Source organism: Polyodon spathula, chromosome 1 (assembly GCF_017654505.1).
Source record: "Polyodon spathula isolate WHYD16114869_AA chromosome 1, ASM1765450v1, whole genome shotgun sequence".
NCBI lineage: Eukaryota > Metazoa > Chordata > Actinopteri > Acipenseriformes > Polyodontidae > Polyodon > Polyodon spathula.
In genome coordinates, this window is record NC_054534.1 from 33,208,471 (window position 1) to 33,231,611 (window position 23,141).

General features: G+C 43.9%; 1 protein-coding gene across 3 annotated transcripts; it reads right to left on the bottom strand.

The window, feature by feature from the left end:
* Positions 1–1,195: 1,195 nt before the first annotated feature.
* On the bottom strand, positions 1,196–23,094 carry LOC121317520 (leucine zipper putative tumor suppressor 3-like). 3 transcript variants are annotated; one of them, XM_041253547.1, is made up of 7 exons: positions 22,816–23,094; positions 12,225–12,955; positions 6,604–7,146; positions 5,689–6,249; positions 5,247–5,567; positions 3,869–4,099; positions 1,196–3,432 (listed from the first exon to the last, which is right to left on the bottom strand). In XM_041253547.1, the coding sequence occupies exons 3-7, from the start codon at positions 7,102–7,104 to the stop codon at positions 2,836–2,838; spliced, it is 2,211 nt and encodes a 736-aa protein (XP_041109481.1). In that variant the 5' UTR covers positions 7,105–7,146; positions 12,225–12,955; positions 22,816–23,094; the 3' UTR covers positions 1,196–2,835. The 3 variants fall into 3 exon arrangements, with proteins under 3 accessions (XP_041109481.1, XP_041109494.1, XP_041109486.1); XM_041253560.1 differs by lacking the exon at positions 12,225–12,955; XM_041253552.1 differs by lacking the exons at positions 12,225–12,955; positions 22,816–23,094 and adding an exon at positions 20,709–20,992.
* Between the last annotated feature and the right edge of the window lie 47 nt (positions 23,095–23,141).

Genomic DNA, 23,141 nt, shown 5'->3' on the forward strand with positions numbered 1-23,141 from the left:
CCCCAATATGGCGTGTGTGTGTGTGAAGGAGTGTGATATCCTGCATGATGTTTGTGTGTGTGTGTGTGTGTGTGTGTGAAGGAGTGGGATAGTCTGCATTGTGTGTGTAAGCAAGAGAGAGAGGTTAGGGACAGCTTGGCTCTCCTCCATCTAGCCCAGTATAATATTTGTGTGTGTGAGAGATAGACAGATATATACCCCAGCAGGGTGTGTGTGTCTTTTCAAGGAGTCCTAAAACATGGAGTCAGTGAGGTGCCTTATAAAAAAAGAGCCAGCGGAAATGCTCTGAATTCTGAAACTTTTTAGTAATCACAGTTCTAAACATGAAAAATAATTATAAAAAACACACATTTTGCAATATGATTTATTTCAGTACCATGTAGTAGATCAAAAGTAAAGATATATTTTCTTAAAAAATAAAAGCTGAAATGTCTGTTAATTCAGTTATTCTCATAAATTATTCACACGCAATATCTTTGTATACCATTATATACTGTATATATACATATAAATAATCATTATATTTACATCCAAGTAAACTTCTGTTTCCACATAGCAGCATATCTGAACACAAAGATTCAAGGAGATGGCATCTCAGTAGTCTTTATGAACGAGCACTCCTAGTGCCTCTCGCTCCCATGTGTATACTAATAATTCAGCTCCCTGTAACTCAGTGGCTTTGATTGGGGCGAAAGTCCTACTGCCATTGCCTTTAATAAGTAAAGTCCCCAAATCCTGCGGCACCACTAACCTTCACATAGGTTTTATTTATTAGAAATGCGTGCAGCCCTCACTCAGGGACGCTGGTGGTGCTCGGGGTGCGGCAGCTTCCATCACATACAAGGGTTTGTTTAATGGCTTTCAGCACCTACACTTAAAAAATTGTTCCAGTGCCACTGCCCCCACTCACTGAGTTATTGGCAAATCCATGGCAGTGATGTTCAACCCGAGTCCTCAAGATCACAAATAGTCCAGGTTTCCTTTTCAACCACGAATCTCTGTTTTAAGCCTGCCTTGTTTTCTGACACAGGCAAGACAACCCTTACAGACAACCGCTGCAGTTACAATGACTACTCAAAATGTGTGTGGGGTAGGGGGGTGGGACTGTTCACAGTTTCACCGCTTTATTTTTTTGATCAGTGTTTTTTATTTATTCATTTATATCTGCCCTGTGGTGAAAGTTTAGTTTAAGAATGGTCTGAACTGTCCTGCGCTGTCAGTCACAGTCACACTGGGAGCAAAACACTGGACATGCTCAGAACTCCAGAGAGCCAAATAGGTGTCCTTTCACAACAGTGAGTGTCAGAGTGTCACAGCAATAACTGCCTTTATTGTGTCTGCGCTATTCCAGAACAAGAGCTCAGCTGCTCTGCAGCTGTGACCAGTTCCCTCAGAGGAGAAAATGCAAAGGTGGGTTTCCGTTGGATTTAAAAATAATAACAGTCGTAAAGTCCTCAGCAGCAGGATCCAGGCTGCACAGAAGGAAGTGAAGTTACTGATCATACAGCCAGACACACACGCTCTGCTGCGTCACACTTTTCAGATCCGCATAATACAATAAGTGTGCAGCCAGACCATGACAGCCCAGCACTCCCACTGTCCCCATGGCCCCTCCCACATCATTGACACAGATCGACCCAACACCACCCCTGACCAGGACAGCCTCACCCAGTTCTCTCCTGATTCACTCTGCTGGATTAAAGCCTAGGTAAGCGTATAAAACAATTGCTTGACCTTTAACAGAAAAGGGGCTTTTTTTTTTTTTCTTAAACCAGCAGTTATGAGCCCTGGGTTGGAAAGTTGGAGTTGACCGGAGCTTTTATTCCCTTCCAGCCAGGATACAGAAGGACAAAGTCTGCAAGAGAACAGAATCTCTCTCCCTCAGACAGGCACCAAGCAGGGCAAAAGGAAGTGGGCGTGAGCAGCTCATTGGTTAGTTACTGCTGCCACACTTTAGAAAGGGCTACATAAATATGTGGGTATTTTATAATAATATTATTCTTAAAGAATGTGGGACCCAGACAAGAGGTCCTGAGACACAGCTGTTTGGACGCTTACAGGACACAAGTGCAGAGGAATGGTGAGAGACCACTGTTTAACCACTGCACTGGGACTGCAGTAACAGCTACAATTGGCCTGTGAAAACAGGGCTGCCCTGGGTGTTTAGTTCAGAAAGAATGCAGTATTTCTGGCAGCAGTATACCCACTATTAGTTATAGCCTGACTTTATTATCTTACTGTGAAGTATCAGCAGGGTGTTGGCAGGCTAGAAAGTCTGACCTTCTTAGAGGTTCCAGAAAGTTATTTAATTCAATACACCAGCAGCACTGTCAATGTGAAAAGACAAACTTATTTAGTACCAGTAATTTTGGCGACCTGATACAATTTGACTGGATTAGATTTTTTGGCAAGCGACTGTGTTGACAATATGCTGACATCTGACAGTTAGATCTCAGCACCAGCAATGCTGGCAATCTGCTGGACACACATGCTTGGCTGTGCGAAGATCCTGTCTGTGTGCCTGTGTCAATGTGAGTGTCAGTCATAGTATGCGTGTGTGTCAGTGTCAGTCAATGTGTGTATGTGTCAGTCGTGTTTGTGGCAGTCAGTGTGTGCGTATGTTTCCGTGTAAGTGTCAGTCTCAGTTGGTGTGTCAGTCGTGTTTGTGTCAGTGTGAGTGTCAGTCAATGTGTGCCAGTCTCAGTTGGTGTGTCAGTGTCAGTCGTGTTTGTGTCAGTCAGCATGTGCGTGTGAGTCAGTGTATGTGTGTCTGTGTGCGTGCGTGCGTGCATGGGTGTGTGTATGTGCGTGCGTATGTGTGTCAGTGTCAGTCAGTTATATTTCGGTTGACTCAATCCTCTCGAGGCGGGATGGGCCACCCCAGGGCGGAGTCTTTAGCTTCTTGTCCACGCCAGGGGTTTGTGATGGAGCAGGGGCAGGATTAGGGTTAAGTATAGGGGCAGGGTTAGGAGCAGGGCTAAGGGCAGGGTTTGGGACGTTGGCAGACGGGGGCAGTTTGGGGCCGAGCTCGTCCACATGCTGCTCCAGAGCCTGGTTCTTCTGGTACATCTCCACATAATTGAGCTGCAGCTGGGCCTGGTACTTGAGCACCTTGTCCTTCTCTCCCTGCCACGTGTGCCTCTCCTCTGCAAAACTGATGGCCTGCCTCTCCCGCTGCTGCCTCTCCATCCTCAGCTCTGCCTGCAGCCTCTCCAGCTGCCTCCGGAGCACGTCGGCCTCTGCCTCCGCCTGCCTCTGTGCCTTCACCTCATCGCTCTGGCAGCTCTGCAGCAGCTGGTCAGACTGACACTGAGGAGGCAAATCTGGGGGGGTGTGAGGAGCTCCACCGCCCCCTCCCAGCCCTGCCAGAGCCTGCTTCAGCCCCAGAACCTCCGCCTCAAACATTCCCAGCTTGTCTCGCAGTAGGGACACCTGCAACAGGACAGCAGGACACAGCTCACAAAGAGGCAGAGGATGTGTGCATCATAAACATTATTCATTTTGTATCTCAATTAGGTTTCCACATTGGCTCTTACATATATTCATTTGTATTTCGCAATGTAAGTAATTAGCTTGCACTCAAAGGGATGGTCATCATTACTGTATGTCTTGCTAATCCACTGCACGTGAGCAATGCAATATCAACATCGCACCAACATCTGGTAAACTGAACGCCAGTTTAACCATGAGCTTGCAAGCCACTACTAGCGGAGCAGAGTTGGACTATAGAAGCCCTGGGCCTGGATCCTGAACCCTGGGTGCTGTTCAGCCCCCTGACGTTTAGACTCTGGATGCTGGTCACATTACCTCAGCCAGTGTTCTCTGCAGCTCCCCCTCAAACTGCTCCAGAGCAAGCTGGCAACATTACCTCAGCCAGTGTTTTCTGCAGCTCCCCCTCACAACGCTCCAGAGCGAGGCTCTTACTGCTGTAGGAATCCTTTAGACCCAGAATGGTCACCTCGCACTCACGAAGCTGAGTCTTCAACTCCTTCTGCTGCCCACGCAGAGACACAATCTCACCCAGCTTCTGAGTGACCTCTGCCTGGGAGTCTCGGAGCTGCTGCTTGAGAAGAGAGATCTCTCCAGCCTTCTGACACACCTGAGAGAGAGGGAGAGTGTCAGAGAGGAGAGAGGGGGAGAGTATAACAACGTGCACATTTTATGACATGAAATACCTGAATAATAAGCTTATTTGAAACTGAAAAGAGAGAGAGAGAGAGAGAGAGAGAGAGAGAGAGAGAGAGAGAGAGAGAGAGAGAGAGAAAGAGAGAGTGCGAGATGGAAAGAGAGTGCGTGATGCAGAGTAAGAGAAGCAGAGAGAGTGGGAGAATGTGTGAGGGAGAGAAAGACAGACAGAAATAAAGAAGGAGAAAGAGAAAGTACAAGACAGACATTTCAAAGTGTGTATCATTTTCACTCTGGTACAGTATATCTGCAATCATAAAACATAAAAGCTGATTGGTTGCTTTTTAAATGACTGGAATTCTAGGCCAGGAAAATGAATAGTTGCTTAAAAAGAAATAATACACTTTTTGTCTGTGTTTTAAAAGAAGAAAGCTCAAATCCAATTTTTCCAGTGACATGATGTAAAAGAACTACAAAATATGCAAAATGGGATTAACTGCGACCATACTCAGTTCAAACACACACACACACACACACACACAGCATCACATGTCTGCATTCAACATTTCATTAGACAGTGTTAGCAGCTGCTCCTTTCCAAGGATGCTCTAACTGCATTTACAAGGGAGGGGGGTTACAGGGTGGGGACAGTGTATCACTGTCAGGCAGAAGCTCCCCTGCCTTTAAGATTGAATTTGAGACAATCACCATTCTGTACAGCCTCTTTGATTCCCCTTTCTCACATCTCAATTTCCACTAACAGCACATTTGAAAATTCAGCTGTATATGACTATGATATCATTAATGTTAGAACTCAGTGCTCTTGGTTATTCCCCATAACTCCTCCTCCACCCGGCACCTTGGTTCATCACTCGCCAACTTTACTTCACCAACATAACCACTGGGCATGTGCAAAGCAATAATACCTTGTCTTGGCAGATGAGCCAATCAAAATGCTCACACACCATCCACCATGACTCCTCTATTCAGCGAGGAGTAGTGAGTTGTGAACCATCTTTAAAATCAACTTACTCTTTCTTGCAGTCCATCCTCTAAGTGGTTTACACGTGCCCCCCTACCCACCCCTCTCCGTGATTCACCCCCACTCCCCACCTCCTCACCTCCCACTTGGTCTCTTCCAGCTGGGGCAGCATATCTGCCTGCTCTTTCTTGTAGTCTAGGCACTTCCTCTCAAGCTCCTCTCTCTGTGCCAGCAGCGTTGCAAGTTCGTCCTGCAGGCGACGCTTGTCCTGCTGTAGCCTTGCGCTCTGCAGCTGCACTGCTTGCTGAGCGCGCAGGGTCTTGCGCGACACCTGCTGCAGCTTGTTAGCGTAGTTCTGCCGCAACTCCTCCATCTCGCACTCCCAGATCCGCTGCTTCTCCTCAAACACCTGCACGATCGCAGCCTCGCTCTGGTCCAGGTTACGACGCATGTGCAGCACCTGCAATACAGCCATGGAAAGTGACAGGAGGCTGTGCTGCACAGTGAGTGGTATTACAGTACAGGGAGCTGCACAGTGCGCTGGTATTACAGTATAGGGGAGGAGTTGGAAATGGACTAACCTCCTGCTCCTTCTCCCACAGGCGGTCCTCAAGGTCCTGGATGATGTCGTCACTGGAGGGGGAGTGCTTGAAGGGCAGTGCCTCGCTCAGGTGGCTGAGCTTGTTGAAGGAGGAGCTGCTCTTCCCCGATGAGGAGCGGCCGCTGTCTGAGGCAGAGAGGCCGTTGTTGTAGCCACTGATGCCCCCTCCTTTCTCGTAGCCTCCTCCTGTGGTGCCCAGCCGGTTGATATGGCTTGTGGAGGCACTGAGCAGACCCAGGTGGTGTGGCTGGGTGTACCCACTGCCGGAGCCTGAATAAGTGGGCAGACTGGTCAGGGAGTTCCTGCCCGAGTCCGACAGCCCCATCCCTGTCTTGCCCACCCCAGGCCTCTCCCTCCCTCCCCCCGTGCCTGGGCTCTCTATGTGCCCACCTGGGCCAGTGCTGATACTGCCCACTGGCCCTTTGCGGCCCTCCCCACTGGACCCATTGCTCTGAGGAGGGCATACAAGGTTCTGCATGGAATGGAAGCTCTTGGGCACAACCGGCTTGAAGGCAGAGGGCCTGACGAGTGTCTCGTTAGTCTGAAAACAAGAAACAAATTATACAAATAAATGAACAAGCTGTGCTGCAACATTATAAACAAGGTTTACTGTGATGAAAGAGTGTTAAACTGTAGAATTAATCTACAGAGAAGGCATGGTCAAAGCAAGTCGTAAAATCATGTTAAAGCATATTCGATTAAAACAGTAATGCACAAACTTAAATATGATCTGAACATGAAAAACCACCTACAAATCCAAGATCTTTCTACAGCACAATGATAAACACGCAGAAGAAAGAAAGAAGGAAATGAACAGCCACTCAAAGCTTTGAGGCAATAGCTTTTGAAGGGAATGTTGAATGTGGCAGACAGACAGAGATAGACTGTACTCTACCTGCTCCAGTTTCCCGGAGACAGGCAGGATCTTAGGTGGGTGTTCCAGTTTGCTGTTGCCGGTGGTGTTGTTTGCAGAAATGGGGGGCGGTTGCTGGCTGTGGTCGGTGTTGGGGGGATCCCGGTACTGTACGGGGGGTAGGTTGCCGGTGCTGCTGTTCCTCTCGTTGTTGGTGGTAACATTTCCACATAGATCCACTTTAACCCTTCGCTCTCCACTGCGTCGCTGCTCGCTGTTGATGTAAAGCGAATTGGAGACCAGCATCTTCTCTGAGCTGTAGGTCCTCTCCTCCCCCGAGTAGCGCCGCTGGAACTCCCGCGTCGAGAAGCCGTTACTGCGCACACCCCCGCTGCTCTGCTGGGTCCTAGTGCCCACGCTTTTCATGGCAAACTCTTGCTGGCCTGCCACTCCGCTGCCAACACTCCCCATGCTGCACTGTGGCAGGATGCACTCCTGGCTCTGGAAGTCACTCAGTGCTGACAGGGCGCCCAGCTTTGCCATGGCAATAACTGGGGTTCAAAGGCCAGGCACCAGGCGGAGACACTGCGGGGAAATAACAGACACAAGGCATTGTTGTTGTCAAATCCCCTTCTATGCCTTCTCCATCACAGAACACAACAATGTCGAATTGACAAATACATTTGACACTGGTAGTTTAATCACCACTCAATTTCTATCATTTATAATTATATGTATTATAAATATGAAAAAAAGACATGTAACAAACATAAATGTACCTCATAAATTTCATGTGAACAATTCCCAAGATATAGCCTACCTCCCAGTCCCTCAGCTATAACCATTACACCACACTAACTATTTCCTAGACCCTCAGCTCTAACCACTACACCACACTGCCTCCCTCCTAGTCTCTCAGCTCTAACAACTACACCACACTGCCTCACAGTCCCTCAGCTTTAACCACTACACCACACTGCCTCTCTCATAATCCCTCAGCTCTAACCACTACACCACACTGCCGCGCTCCTAGTATCTCAGCTCTAACCACTACACCACACTGCCTCCCTCCTAGTCCCTCAGCTTTAACCACCAGACCACAATCCCTCCCACTCCCTCAGCTCAACTATAAGACAATCTCAGTTAACTACTCTTTGAGCAGAGTGATGTCAGTGATTTGCATACAATAAAATGATATGAAGAAGCAGAGATCCTGTTGGACTGGGTGTTGGAGATCAGCATTAGAGTCAGCAGATACCAGGATGTATTGCTCTCTCAATGAGATGAACCTGACAGCTACTGTATAGACAGCACACTCAAGATTAACCCATTACTATAGTACCAAGTTCATTATTTTGCTCTCCAGCACAGTCATTGCCCTGCACCTTAATAATAACAAGCACTAGTCTAAACATTACATTCTCAGATCTCTGGTGCTGTCACTACCCTTCATACATGTACTACGATTCAATTATTAAAGAAAATAGACTATAAAATGCACGTGTCATGATTAATGAATACCCAAGAACATGTGTATTATTAGACCATCCTCACTGATGTAAATAACTCATTTGAATAACTTGTAAGCAGGTATTCAAGTAAATGTCTGAATTTGTTTATTTTTTTGGTTAAATATGCTTATTTAAAGCATATGTAAAGAGGGAGGTACGCTGAGGAGCAGCACATTGTTTAAAGTATTTCTGGTCATTGGTAGCCATGAAGATGTAAAGAAATAAAACAGACACATGATAGTCACTAATAACCCCACAGGCCAGGGGAAAACACAAAATGATCAGCAATAAATAGCAACACTACTATTAGAAACACCTGCAACATGCTCTACATACATTTGTAAACGTGTCTGCCCCTGTCATGACTGATTCACTACCCTGCCGGATGCACATTGTAATAAGTGCTTCAGTACCCTCCTGCTTCAGGAATTGACTGTATCCCATACTTCTTTAAAACACAGAAACGAGTAGCAGTCGTACAAGCCCTGCTGGGGAGGGCAGATGCAGAGTGATGGCGTGCTTCCCTCTCTCATAACAAAGAGAGGTTGCTCTATACTGAACACCATATGCACAATGTCTGCATTTGAGGACAGATACTTACTGATGCTTACTCAACAACTTCAGAATGCGGTTTTCTGCCCCCTTGTGTTTAACAGGCCGCTTAGCTTTCCAGAACGTGTATTAGCTAGTCAGCTGGCATTGTTTTGTACATAAGCTTGTGATGCTGGTTTTGTGTCATAAATCAAACAGCTTTCCATACAACACAGAAACGTTGAGTATTTTTTTTTTTTTTTTTTTTTTTTTTTTTTTTAATCAACCACAGTAAGTATTATAGAGAGTGTTAAAAGTTTTATTTGTCTTTTCTCCAATTTTAAACTACGAGGAACAAACGTATTTATATGTGTCCTCGTTTGCGAACATTGCGCGATAGTGGGTATAAATACACGAAGCCTAGAAGCTATGCGCGTTTGTTTCAGTGGTCTCCTTCGTAATTATTGTACACACGAAAAATGTAAATGGGTGTTAAAATGTCAGGGAAATATGGTAACGACATTTATTTTAAATATTTCTCATTTTGTAAATCACCTTGAGATGCTTCACAATGGCTGGCCACTTTATTAGGAAATACTGTGTTTAGTATAGACGCCCACGGACCCCGGAGCGATGTCATCCGGCCAGCAGAATATTATTTATTATTTTATCCACTAGAATGTAGGTTAAAAAAATAGTGCTGGGACAAACATAAAAGAACTAACGTTTTTTCACATGTATTCAAAGGCAAAAAACAAATTATTTTATGTGTGTGAGATTTGGGGAGCATTGGGGGGCGTTCTCCTGGTGAGCTCTGACTGTCAGCTGAGATCAGCGCGAGCGTTGCTGTTCACTGTTTGCTAAATAAAATAGCTTTCTATTTTGGAAGATACAAGTTGCACGCTTGGATTCTTACCGCCGCTACAATCGGGGTCCGTTTCTGTCTGCAGTATTATGAGACAGGTCATACTTGCAAAACTCGTAAATTAATAAACGTTTTGATTTTCTTTCACGATGCAATCCTAGCAATCCTAAAAACAGTGAGTAAATATCGTTTATATTGTACAACGCCGTCTTTTTAACGTGTGTTTTATTTGAAGTGTTTATTCAAGTTAAAAACCAATGTTATTACTTTATAAAAACGCGGCTATGACCACTTTGTTTATTGCCACATGGGCAGTGATTTTTTTTTTTTTACTTGAAATTAACACACGATTTAACTACTATATTGCATTCTTTTTTTGTAGTTAATCAACGAGTGTAAAGTAATGCCCTTCTTGATTCTGGAATATTTTTCAACTTTAATACAGTGCTACATATAATGGCTTTGATAACGTTTTTAAAACGAATATCCGAACAGATATCAAAATCTTGAACGAATATCCAAACATGATAATTCATGTTCCTCCCAGCACAAAAAAAAAAAAAAATGTAAAAAAAAAATTGCAAAATATAAATAGATACAGATCAATTTTTTTTATTTAGCACTCAGCAAAAAGATAAAGGCAAAGAACATTAGTGACTGCTACTGCTGCTCCTGATAGGTGGAGCCTTTGCTTGAACCAGGGCATCAACATCTGTATCAAATGACTGGACTGAGGATATATTGAGTATTGAGTTAAGTTGAGAATAACATTTTGATTTGTTGATATTAATGACAGAGAATGATTGCTGCTTCTCAAGACACTATTTCAGCAGCATTTCTTCAAAAACTCTCCATCAGAAAATGGTTTTGAAGAAACAACTATTTTGTGAGCAAGCATGATTGCCTTAAAAGCAGCATCACTTATGCTACAAGCATTAGTAAACATTCATTGTTGCTTTTTCAATGACTATGCTAATTCAGCGTATTTATCTTTACGTACTGTTCCTGTATATGTATCATATTTCTTGCCATCGTTTGCTTCATAGTGTCTTTTAATGTTGTATTATTTCACAACAGACACATGTTGCTTATTAATAATGGACATTGGCTTTACATTCAAGCCCTCAAAGAAATACGAAATTCCCCATTTCTCTTGAAACACAAAGAACTCTTGTTCCACCTTTCTCTTCACGGATAAAGACACAATGACACTTGTCGCCACAGAACCTTGTTCTGGTATCACTGGTGTCATCTACTCTAACCAGCTGACACACTGCTGTCTCACCCAAGTGGTCGTTGATTGACAGCAATCACAGCAACATGACAATTTGTGCTGCTCAAGCAAAGGTTTTGGGCTCGTCTTTGTATTTTTATAACTCACCCGGCACGCGCCAATCGACGGTATCGGAACAGGCCTGCCAAACGAAACAAGTTTGACACCCCTGGTTTAGTGAAATCCAGGTCGTGTTTTATGCCCTTTTGGAAGGAGCCTTTCCCCTCCCCTGTGGGTCATCCACAAGTGGAATGCTGCAACCAAACCACCTGACCTGCTTCACTTCAAGGCTTCAATTGTGCATTCTCTGATCAACAGGGGCAATGTAGAGAAGTGAACAAGAGGTCGCCACTCAGAAAACATAACACCACCCCCAATAAAGAGAAGAGAACCAGCCATGACAGTGTAGAGAGACGTGTGATGCCATGAAGTTGGCATTCACTGGCCAGAAAAGACAAAGATAACAGATGTCACGACTCTGCATGCATGCATGCAAAAAAAAAAAAAAGTTTCTGATGTGGGAAATGCAGAGTTCCCGTTTGCCCAACATGTATGGGACATTTTCACAAGAAAACTAGAGCAATTTTAGGTCAAGTACCTTTTTCAAGAGTACAGCAGCAGCAGTGTCCCACCTGGGAATTAATTCTTTTTTATGCATAAATTCTAGTTCCTGTTAATACAGTTGGCTATATTTATTGGAGTGATTTTTAGGGTATCTAAAGTATCTCCTTGCTCAGGGCTATAGCGGCAGTAGTATCCACACCTGGCATCTGACCCCATGAGCCTGTGGTCTGTAGTTCAGTTTCTTAATTACTCAGCCACACTGACATTTATGTAAATAGTTTATGCAATTAAATAAATGTTACTAAAATACTGATTGGCCAGGCCCCTCCCTCCATCCTAGCGAAGTACCTTCTCACAACAACTGCTGACAGAATTCTGCATCAGTGAACCCACTCTCGATTGAGATCAGTTATGTGAACAACTTTCAAAAGGTGCTATACTGCATAATAGTGACTGCCCACTTGCTCTTGTCTAGTGAGGTGATAGAACTGCACAGCTACAGCAGCTACTTGCCCACTGCTTTTGCATAAGAGGGTTACTCTTCACAATTACTGGGAAGACAGACTAAAGCAATAGGACAGCGTCAATATTACCAATATACAAGCACAATGATACAACAGAGGTGAACATCTAGAGGTGTTCATTCTTCATATTACAGTGTTGTCTTTTCTCAAAAAAAAAAAAAAAAAATAAGATACTACATTTTAATGTTGTATATATATATATTTTTTTAAATATTTTTTCAAGCCAATCATTTTTTTATATTTAAGCCAATACACAAGCGACAAAAAGCGACTTAATTAAACTGAAGGATGCAACATAAACACTAAGAAGCAGCAGCAAGCAGAGAAACAATAGCGCAGGGGTGAGTGGGGCATGAAGAGAGAGGCAGTCAGCTGGAGAGCTAAAATGGGGTTACCTGTGCAGGTGAGACAGGCAGACGCTGGCTTCACGTCTTCATCCCTTGTAGCTCAGAGACTCCACACAAACAAAATGACCTAAAGGAGGGAGAGAGTATCCCCCCGAGCACTTCCTCTTCTCTCACAGTCAATCAAACAGCCTCCTGTCAGTGTCTTTCTGTTCTTGAAACAAGCTGGCAATCCAAGTATACTTAAAGACGTATGGCCATCAGTCTGTGTACTGAGGATGTTTACAAAATGCAGTGCTGCCCCCTGGGCCTGTGTGAAACCAAGGGTGACTATCTGGGAGTGTGAAACTTGAAATTAATACATAATAATCAGGTTAATGTCTGTCCATCCATCCGTCCATCTGTCCCTCAGGTGTGCTTAGAACATCCGTGGGTGTCTCATAATCCTTCTTCAGGATAGTCATGTCAAAGTTCTTCTCAAGCTACATACGTACAGACAGCAGATTAGCACACACTGCAGTTCCCCTCTCCATGTCACTTCTGAGGTTCAGAAATGTTGTGTATCGTGCCTGACTTTCTTTCTGTTTTGTTTGTATAGGTAACTCTCAAGTTAACCTTACAGAAACTCCAGGCTTTGGTGTTGTCCAGCATGCGTGTTGTTGCTTTTGTTTGCTGTACCAGTGCTGTTTCTTCTTTTTGTTTTTTCACTTTCTTTGTTGCTTCAGTCTCAGCCAATGTGCAGTATCTGTGATCAGACCAGTCTGCGAAGGTCTTCAAATTGCCTATCACAAAGACAAAGACCACATCTGTTCAGGTAAGCTCTCAATGCTGTCCCCAGCTAAGCTGCACTGCTGTTTATGAGCCTTCTCTCTTTCTGTTCACAGTTAAACAGATCATCCTCTCCTCTACTTTCCCCTGCAAGTTCTGTTCCGAAGTCCAGGTTGTTTCTCTCTCTCTCTCTCTCTGCTATCTCCTATCTCTGTTACACAGTTCACCTGCAGATACAACCGCCCACAGTATAGTAACTAATCCCTGCTTGCAATCCGATTGGCTTGCTGTGCAGAACTATGCTCTCCATCTGACCCAGCCTTTATTAACCTTTCACAGACCAGCAAGAGGATCACTGTACCATGCAGTAAAGCATATACAAAGGCTTTTCCAAGAGGGGTCTACAAGTACGTGCAGGGAGGGAGTAATGTGTCAGGCTGCACATACGGTAGGAGTTCTAAGTGCAAATTAGGTCAGTGTGGTCTAGTGTTCAGAGCTGAAGGGCAGGGAGGGAGGCTGTGTGGTCTAGTGGTTAGAGCTCAGGGACTGGGAGAACAGTTTCCATCGATGGGTTAAAAGTGGAAGTCTATTCACACTTTTTTTATTAACTCTTGCGATAAGAGATTAAACATGTCTTGACAGTACACTGTTTAAACACCAGAAAGTGATAACATGCTGACACCTTTTTAAACTAAAGAAAATCTGTAAATATGTATATATCTGAAGAAGGGGCGTGTTCACCAACACAGAGCAGAGGGGGGCTGTAAGGGAACAGCAGATACCTCCACCTCCCCTTATTCGCCAGCATACATAATAACACTAGCTATTCAGGACTGGAGTAAAAACTGTTCCTGAGAGAAACTGGACAAGTTCCATTCCTAAAGAGAAAGAGGGAAGCTTGCTGTGTCACAGGAGCAGCGTGTACATGTGTGAGGCGTGTGGGCTGCATGGAGGCTCCTCTCAATGGATCACATTCTGAGAACCGTAATTAGGGGGTTGGGCCCAGCACAGTGAACAATGTGTAAATATTATCCTTGAGACAGCGTGTAAGTCTCAATTACTCGATTATGGGAAGAAAACAGGGATTTTAATTAGAGAGATGGTAGCTGGGTGGAAAGGATACATGCTTCCCCTCAAAACCCACATCTGCACTGTATCACTGTATAGCAATGACACTTAGGTAGAATTGAAGTGTATTACAGTTTTAACCACATCCCTGATTTAATTCTTTTTTTTTTTTTTTTTTATGCAGTATATTAGCAGCGATTAGTTTTGTTGTGTTGCACAAGTTTTATGAAAAAGTGTACAAATTGTACAAAAAATAATAAAACCAAGCCACTTGTGAGACCAATACAATCTTCTTGAGCCTGATGAAGTTTTGGAACAGAAACAATATCACAGATTTACCGGTTCTATACAGTATCTTTGTTACTCATTAACCTGGACCCCGTCATGTTGCTGCCAGTTTCTGTTGAAATATATGGAGGCAAGGCTTTTTATAAATTGGCCTTTTTTTGTAACAAGTCCATAGTGCTAACAAAATAACTCCAGCAAACCCTATCTGATATATATTGCTATAATTTTGTTAGTCTCAGATTTTCCTATGTGAAAAACGCAAGCATTGTGATAAAGGAGATTTTTTTTTTTTTTTCTTTGAATGTGATTGTGACAGGGTGCTCGTGTCACGTGTGTGGTTAACTGCTGTTTAAGCAATACAGACACACACTGGAGGTGGAGTTGAAAATGCTGGCACAGGCGCGCTGGATTTATTCACAACAGCAAGTAAATAAAGGTGGCCATGTGATGTTACCAACTATGGTAACGCACAGAGGACACATACAGGAAGCGGTACAAAAGGCAAAGTACAAAAACTACAAATAAAAGGTGCCACACAGGGCGAGCGCTAGCCTTATAAACGAGGCGTCCCGCTCCAGGAACTGGCTACACTACGAAACCCTCGCTACACATTACATGGGGTCACAATCCCCTAAACTAACCTACTGATGAGCCAGTATTCATACGACGACTCCTGCGGCTTCATAAGGCCTTGGCTGGGCATTGCCTTCACAAGCACCGCTTGCAGTTCCAGGGCTGTGTAGCTGTCGTTCATGCGATGCGGAGCGGAGCCTCCTAAGCATACGCCTCTCTCCTCTGGCATGCTGCCGCAATCACCTCGATCCATCTCCACCAGATGTTTTTATGCCGACGGACACTCGGTCAAAACCCACCCAACTGCTGATTGAGGACCAGCACAGCCAATCACTTGCTGCCTTTCCCCTCAACCAAGCGTAGCAGGCAGCAAGTCTCAATCGTGCACCCGTCTGTAAACAATAATTTAATTACACAAATCAACTCCAAAAAGACACAATAAACCGATTTCCACATACAAATTATACCAACACTAATTACCCATTGTACAGTACAATCACACTGTCACAGTGATACTGTATATTTAATGAATGCTCCTAAAGTTACATGAAGGAACTAAGTCTACTGAAAACAGTTATAGAAAAAGCTGTGATTGGTACTCAAATGCATACCAACGTGTCCATCTTATGGGAGTTTGAATTTATAATAGATTTTAAAGAAAATTATTTTAGAGAAATTTTTTTTTTTTTTTTTTAAAAAAGCCCTCAGGAAGAGTCACTGTCTAAAAAAGCAATGAGTTCAGACCTTTTTTTCCTATAAGTATTCAACAGCTATGTTGCTGTACAATGTGTATCATTGATTTTGTACAGTACAGCTGGTCAGGTTCATTGTATTATAGTATCTCAAGGCTGGTTCAGCAGTCAGTTAACATTACGCAACACTGTGTTTTTGCTCTCATAAGGAGACAGCAGACATGAAAGGTGCAATAGAAATGTAGTCTTGATGTTGTTTCTGAGAACAAGAGACCAAGCATGTAGAGTAATTGCAATGGGTTATGGGAGTCAGACTTGCATAAAGAAAAAACACTCCAAACCTTTTTTTTGTTTTTTTTTTTTTTTTTATTTATATATATATATATATAATATAATATATATATATATATTATATATATATATATATATATTATATATATATATATTTCAAAGCGTCTCTTGAAAGTAACAGTTCTTCATCACTTGCTCCCAGAAAGAATCGTAACATAAAACATTCCCTGAACATTCTGAAGTTTTGCCAGGCAGCAACAGCAAAGTGGTGGTGGTGGTACTGGAGAGCGTGCAATTCGCTTTATCAGGCAAGCTGCATTGAACAGGGCCCTGAGATTTCACTTAACATGGGGCCCACTCATTTCTAGGTCAATCTCTCTCCCTGCTCGATCCCAGAGATCCTCTCCTAAACCAGCCCCACATTCACTAGCTGGGAGGACGCTGCTCTTCAAGTTCAATAAGCAGTGCAGCAGCCAAGCCAGGCCAGGTAAAGCCATTGTGCTGGTTCATACCAGGGAAGAGTTTAATGATTAACAGACTCTTAAGTACCCTGATGTGACTGACTGTGGGAATCTCAGTAATCACTTCTGATACGAACGGCTTTATTAGAGGATATGCACACGAGGGCTTTGCGAGTAACGCAAAAACAGCACGAGAGCGAGACAAGCAGAACCAGCGAGGCAGGCTATGGAGTCCCAGTACACCAGCTGCTAGTGTGGCTTTCATTTTTCACTGCACTGCCTTCAAGCTGGTTCCAGAAAAGCAGGTTCTGAAGCAAGCAACGCGGGGATCCCATTCAACATGTATTGTGCTTCTGAAAGGGTTATACTATAGAGGCGCTGCACCCAAGGGGCTATGTTCCCTACACTCCTTTTAAATTTGTAAAAAGTAAAGTTGTTCAAAGAACTTCTAAAGGACATAGGGATCCTGCTTCTCTTGTGTGTCTGAGGTTATCCCGGGGGGCTTGTACACACACTCACAATAACAGCGAGCTGCATAAAAGCGGCTGGACCCGTCTCTGGTTACAATGACAGACAGAAGAGTGTAAGGAAATGAGCCTTGCACAGGGGCTAGCAAAATGTTCAAAGGAGACAAAAATTCTGAACTTTTATATCAAGACAAAGTAAATCATCTGTGTCAGACTCACTTTTTACAGCAGAGTGGAATGAAATGTTTAATCATGCACTCTGCATCAAGTATTCTACCATGCTTATTAAGAAGTGCCAATTCAAATATGCACTTCTGTTAGTGGCCGGACTGAGCTTGATGACATGCACATGGACCGCAAAGCGTTACACAATACTGTCACATGATCACACAGCAAAAAAACAGAAAAGATATGATCAACACTATATGCTATGTCTGTTCACTCACACTCAACTACTGCACTTTATACACTATGACCCAGAGTCGTTGGAAACCTCCTCCTTCATTTGCATGGCAAGAAACATAATGCTAAGGGGGGATTCCTCCCATTATCTTCCACACCATATATTTTGATCACATAACTGACAGAGCACCTTTGGAATCGAGCTCTAGAATAAGGGATGGCAATAGCATGATACATTTTCATTTCAGGTAACAGTAAGACTGGTGCAACTTCCATATAACATGCACACACTTCAACATGCACACAAACAGACCACTTGCACTGTAGCATTACTGCACTGGCAAGTCTGCATGTCCCCCTTGTACATTTTCCCATTCTATAGGATCATGTGTACAGATCACCTTATAAAAATGATCGTTACTCATTAGAAATAAAGGATTGGAGTTATATCTCTCAATATATTAAAGGGAACGTCTCAAGGTGCTTTACAGTAAACAGTAAATTCAGTAACTTTATCCATCTTCCATTTTTAAATGTTAACATAATAATCTTGGCTTCACAGCATTCTCACATGCCCATTTACCTTGACACAATGCTATAAAGTTCACTTCCTGTGTTCCATGCTCCCTACTGGAGCAGTACACTTGCTTGGAAACTAATGGGGAGAGTACCTCCACCAAACCTGTGGTGTTATGGCAAAGTGAAAAGAAGGGCTGGAAAGAAAAGATTAACAGAAAAACAGAAAGGTTGCACTTGGCACAATTACTTGTATTTAGGGGAAGGAAGGCGTGGCGTTTGCACAGAGACACTGATCTTGGGCTGCAGTCTAGCTGGCAGAGAAGAGCCATCGCAGGTGAAAGAGGAAGCATTGTTCACAGAGTTCAGTTTCACTCATTGTCACACAGCAAACAGGAGGAGAGAGAGAGGGAGGGGAGAGAGTGAGAGAGAGGGAAAGAGCCATCGCAGAAGAGGAAGCATTGTTCAGAGTTCTCAGTATTACTCACAGTTACAGAAGAGCGAGGGAGAGAGGGGAAGAGAGAGTGAGTGACAGGGAGAGGTAAAGAGAGTGATAGAGCCATTGCAGAAGAAAGAGAAAGCATTGTTCACAGAGTTCTCATTTTCACTCACTGTCACAGAGCAGAGAGGAGGACTGAGGCTGAGAGAGAGAGGGAGGGAGGGATATGCCATGCAAAGCTGTGAGAGAAAAGGGCTACACGTTTCCAGGTGCATGCTTGTACAATGAGCCCTAATTCATTAATTTACATGTCAATATGTTAAGTCACTCTTAATGTGCCTTCCACTCATATCCACTGAGCTTAAATGATACTTTTAAACACTGTCTTCTCAGTTTGCTGGTCCCCCCATGTCCCACACCACATCCCAGTGAAAGTACAGTCAGGCGCCTGGTTTGTGACAATTCTCGTTGTTTTGTTCTGTCAGAAGCAGGTTGCCCCACCCTCGTGTATTCACTGTACCAGGGTATTTCTGTACTTGCTTTAACTCAGGGGATCCAGTGTAAACAAGACAGTTCTTATTCTTATAAGCAGTCACTTCACCAGATTGCAGTTGATGGAAAAAGATGCCCACAAAAACTCTGCCTCTATAAATCTTAGACATTCAAACAAAAACCTTCCCGTTGTTAACCTCCCTTGTATTCTGAAAAAAGTGTCTCTCTCAGTCTCAAAATAGCCAACAGATTTCTAGAAGGTTCTGAAAGGTGCTTGTGAACCTTCCCCTCTATCTCATTATCACTCCGCAGAAATATCCATACAACAGATCAGATTGAGAGGCAATTAGAGGCTCTGGAAATCTCACTTCACACATCCAGACATGGCTGTGAAAGAGAGAGGCAGGGAGAGAGCCTGAGCAGCATCTTCAGCCACATGATTCTCACTACAGTGCTGAAATACACATTACAGTTGACATAACTTTTCATTCTTAGCCCTCAAGTAAGCAATTTGGACATTTTTCAAAACAATTTTGCCTTATTTTTATAAATACTCACTTTTATGAAAAATGGAAATACATTATTTCAGTAGAATTTAAATGGTGTTGAATGAAACACAGCTTATCCATGCTGCAGCAGAGATGTGTAGTGGGCACTGCAACAACTCTGTTTGAATCAATTCTCAAAGTCATATGCTTCTATCACTTTTTATCAAAGAAATGTAAGAGCTATCTTTGATCAGAACTAAAGAGATTGCAATATGTCGTCTCAGATTTCATTCTGGGTGACGTTCCCATACTTTCTGTGGGTTTCTTTCCCAGTACACAGATACCACTGGGTTTCCTTTACTCGTTGAAGATCTCGTGGCATTAACTCAAAAATGAGAAGGAAGGGTTTTAAATGTAGCCTGGGTCCCTGTACTGACTGCTTTAACTTGATTACAGCTCAGTGGATTCCTCCTTTATGAATACACTGAAAACAAAATAACCACACCCTGCTGAAAGTAAATCCCACACCGTAGTAGGGTGGGGAATATGGGACTCCTCCCATCAAGCCAGTTCATATGATTCCCATCTCGCTGCATTCCTCACATATATTTCCAGTGGTAACACCGATGAATTCCGGTGAAACAGCTGTTATTGGTAATTTATTGTGGATATTTTGAATACTATGATATTCCGATATACTGCATCTGCGCTTGAATTTAAAGTAATTCTCTTCAGGTCTTGCATCAGTGCACACCAACCCCACCAGCTCACCCAGTGGCTTGCAGCACAACTGTACATGTGCACACAAACACCATGACATCATCGTCACCAGATCTGCGCTGGGTTTCACCTTCTGCTAAACCTGCCAGCTGCAGAGAGGGGGGAGGCACACAATGAGTTCTCAGGAGCTCTGAACCAGGTACTGCACACATTCCTCCTTCCCAACCAGAAACTGCACAGGGTTTGCTTTTCTGTTTGTTTGCAGTACTGCCGGGGTGATGTCTAATACTTTCCAAACAGTGGTTTAGCATGAGCCTAGCCTAGTCTAGTTAAATAGGACATGCCTTTTCACACAAGATAACATAATATGCATGGAATAACATCACATCACATCCAGCGGGTTCAAGGTTAAAGCCATCATTTAAAAAAAAAAAAAAATCTTCCTAATTGAACTACATCCTTCTATTTGACACAATATACAGCGTTATAGTAAACGCATCGTTTCTGATACCGACGTATATGGCTTCATTGTGTAAGCATACACAATCATATAAGCAAACATGTATCTCTTAATTAAAATGCATTCGATAAACAGCTTAAAAAATGAAGGGATCACACAATCACCATATTCCACTACTGACTGTTGCGCAATTCTTATTTTGCAAATTACGAACGCTGCTTTTAAAATCTACACCACGTCCGTGCTATTTTAACAGACGGCATTATATAGTCGTTTTACTAGGACATTTCTGATCGTAAACAATCGTGCACCCGAGTCCTCTGCACAATACTGTTTTATAAAAGAACAATCGCGATGTTAACCATCATAATTAAGCATTTAGCCCGCAGCATCCCCACAGCAGCACTTACTGTTTGTAGAAGCACAAGCGGTGCTGTGCGTGTCTGCCGTAGCCGAGACCACTCTCCCCAGTCTCCAGCTCTGGATTTATCAGTCCTATCCGGAGCAACACTGCTTCTAGAATTACTTTCAGAGGATCTGGTTGGGTGTGTTGTTATTTGATTTTGCTCCTTACTATTGATCGGCGTCAATGCTTACCAGCGGAATACTGTAAATACAATCCGACTCATTCACCTAGGCGACCGAGCGAGCGCGCATAATCACCACACAACACCATGACGTCTTCACTAGCGAGCGATCAGCTGTGACACACGCCCACCTCCGCCCCACCCCTCGCACGCCACCACAAGCAGTGGCCTTAAAACACAATCATATTCTTGAACAGGACTAACTACAAATTCCTTCTGTATTCTAGAACAGAATACAGATGCATGCCTTCATAGAACAGAAGTCTCTCTCTCTCTCTCTCTCTCTCTCTCTCTCTTCTACTCTCTCTCCTCGATGGAGACCTCCGAGATGCTTCTCTCCCCACTCGGGCGTCCCCCCCCCCTCTCTCTTCTTTCCTCCCTCTCTCTCCTCTCTCCTCCTCTCTCCCTCTCTCTCTCTCTCTTCTCTCTTCTCTCTCCTCTCTCTCTCCTCTCTCCTCCCTCCCTCCTCTCTCTCATCGATCTTTCTCTCTTTTCTGTGTTTCTCTCTCTCTCTCTCTCTCTCTCTCTCTCTCTCTCTCTCTCTCTCTCTCTCTCTCTCTCTCTCTCTCTCTCTCTCTCTCTCTCTCTCTCTCTCTCTCTCTCTCTCTCTCTCCTACAGACATTGCACTTCAACGGTCTATTAAAGGCCTGCAAAGAAAGCTCTATCAGAACTCTAGAACTTTCACAGACACATACAGAATATAAACCATACAACCTCCTCCCTCCATCTATACAGAATATAAACCATACAACCCCCCTCCATCTATACAGAATATAAACCATACAACCCCCTCCCTCTATACAGAATATAAACCATACAACCCCCTCCCTCCATTTATACAGATATAAACTATACAACCCGTGTCTCTACACTGTCTCTCATGCTGTGACAGGCACATGTCTCTACACTGTCTCTCAGGCTGTGACAGGCACATGTCTCTACACTGTCTCTCAGGCTGTGACAGGCACTTGTCTCTACATGTCTCTCAGGCTGTGACAGGCATGTGCCTCTACACTGTCTCTCAGGCTCTGGTAACATTGTAAATTAGTAATTGTTCCTACATTATCTGAGAATTGCAGATAAATAGAGCTTGTAACAATGCTGCCATACTTTTGTCAGCTCAAGCAGGGCTTGTCTTCACAAGAAGGCGGCATATAACACACACAGCTCTGTGCCTGCCTGATGAAAGCATTTTCACCATGAAGAAAATGTTTTAAAATAACTGCAGAGAAGAGATGAGAACAGCATACTTAAAAATATATATACACATAGCACAACACCCAAGCAAACAACTTGTTGTGCACATATAACAAACACTCCCTCACTCCCAGTGCAGATAGGGACACTGTGCTGCTCCCTCACTCCCAGTGCAGATGGACACTGCTGCTCCCTCACTCCCAGTGCAGACAGGAACACTGCTGCTCCTTCACTCCCAGTGCAGAGAGAGACAATGTGCTACTCTCAATGTGTTTTATAGTTGGTGGATACATACTCGTTGATTTTATTTTCCATCATGTCAGTAGCCAATCAGGACAATTACATGTATCATGATTATTACATGATTTCCGATTCATTCTCAATGCCTCTTTGAAAGTCAAGTTATTGATCACGTTACAGGCCTATTGATCATATTCCTTTCAGTTTGAGATTACTGAGGATCCCTCCAGTTGTAGACAAGCACTCACAGTGAAGTACCCTCCCTCCCTCCCTCTCGCTCACACACATACACTGTACACAGAGCAGCAGAAAAAGAAGCAATGGCTGAATGTCAGCTGAAGGAGAGAAAGAAAAAATACTCTGCTTCACATTGCTAAGAAGTGCTGATCCCCGTCTCTCCATATCTCTCCCTCTCCCCATCTCACCATCACTCTCACTATACCTCCCTCCTTGTAAGTACCAAACAGAGTGATATAACGGTAGTGTACTCACCAAGCCTGTGTAGAGCCAGGCTGTACCTTCCTCCCGATGCAAGCATACAGAGTGTTTCTCTATCCTCCTCTCCTCCTCTTCCCTCTGGAAGTGCCAGTGTGTCAAGCTGTGTTCCTGCTCACTCAGCCCTGTGGGGAATCTGACGCACACACAGCCCTGAATCCCCAGCACAGCACTGCAGCCCTGATTCTGCTGCTACGGAGAGACTACAGTGCTCATTACACTCTCTACTAACTCTTACAGCGCTATGGTTAGAGCTGAGGGACTGGGAGAGAGGAAGTGTGGTCCAATGGTTAGAGCTGAGAGACTAGGAGGCAGCACGTTCT

Bases quoted from the DNA above. Each gene is read 5' to 3' on its own strand.
- LOC121317520 (XM_041253560.1), bottom strand. From the start codon at position 7,104: ATGGCAAAGCTGGGCGCCCTGTCAGCACTGAGTGACTTCCAGAGCCAG. The intron at 5,568-5,688 runs GTTAGTCCATTT...GCTGTATTGCAG, and splicing joins TGTGGGAGAAGGAGCAGGAG to GTGCTGCACATGCGTCGTAA. The intron at 3,433-3,868 runs GTAATGTTGCCA...GTCCTGTTGCAG, and splicing joins TGCAGAAAACACTGGCTGAG to GTGTCCCTACTGCGAGACAA.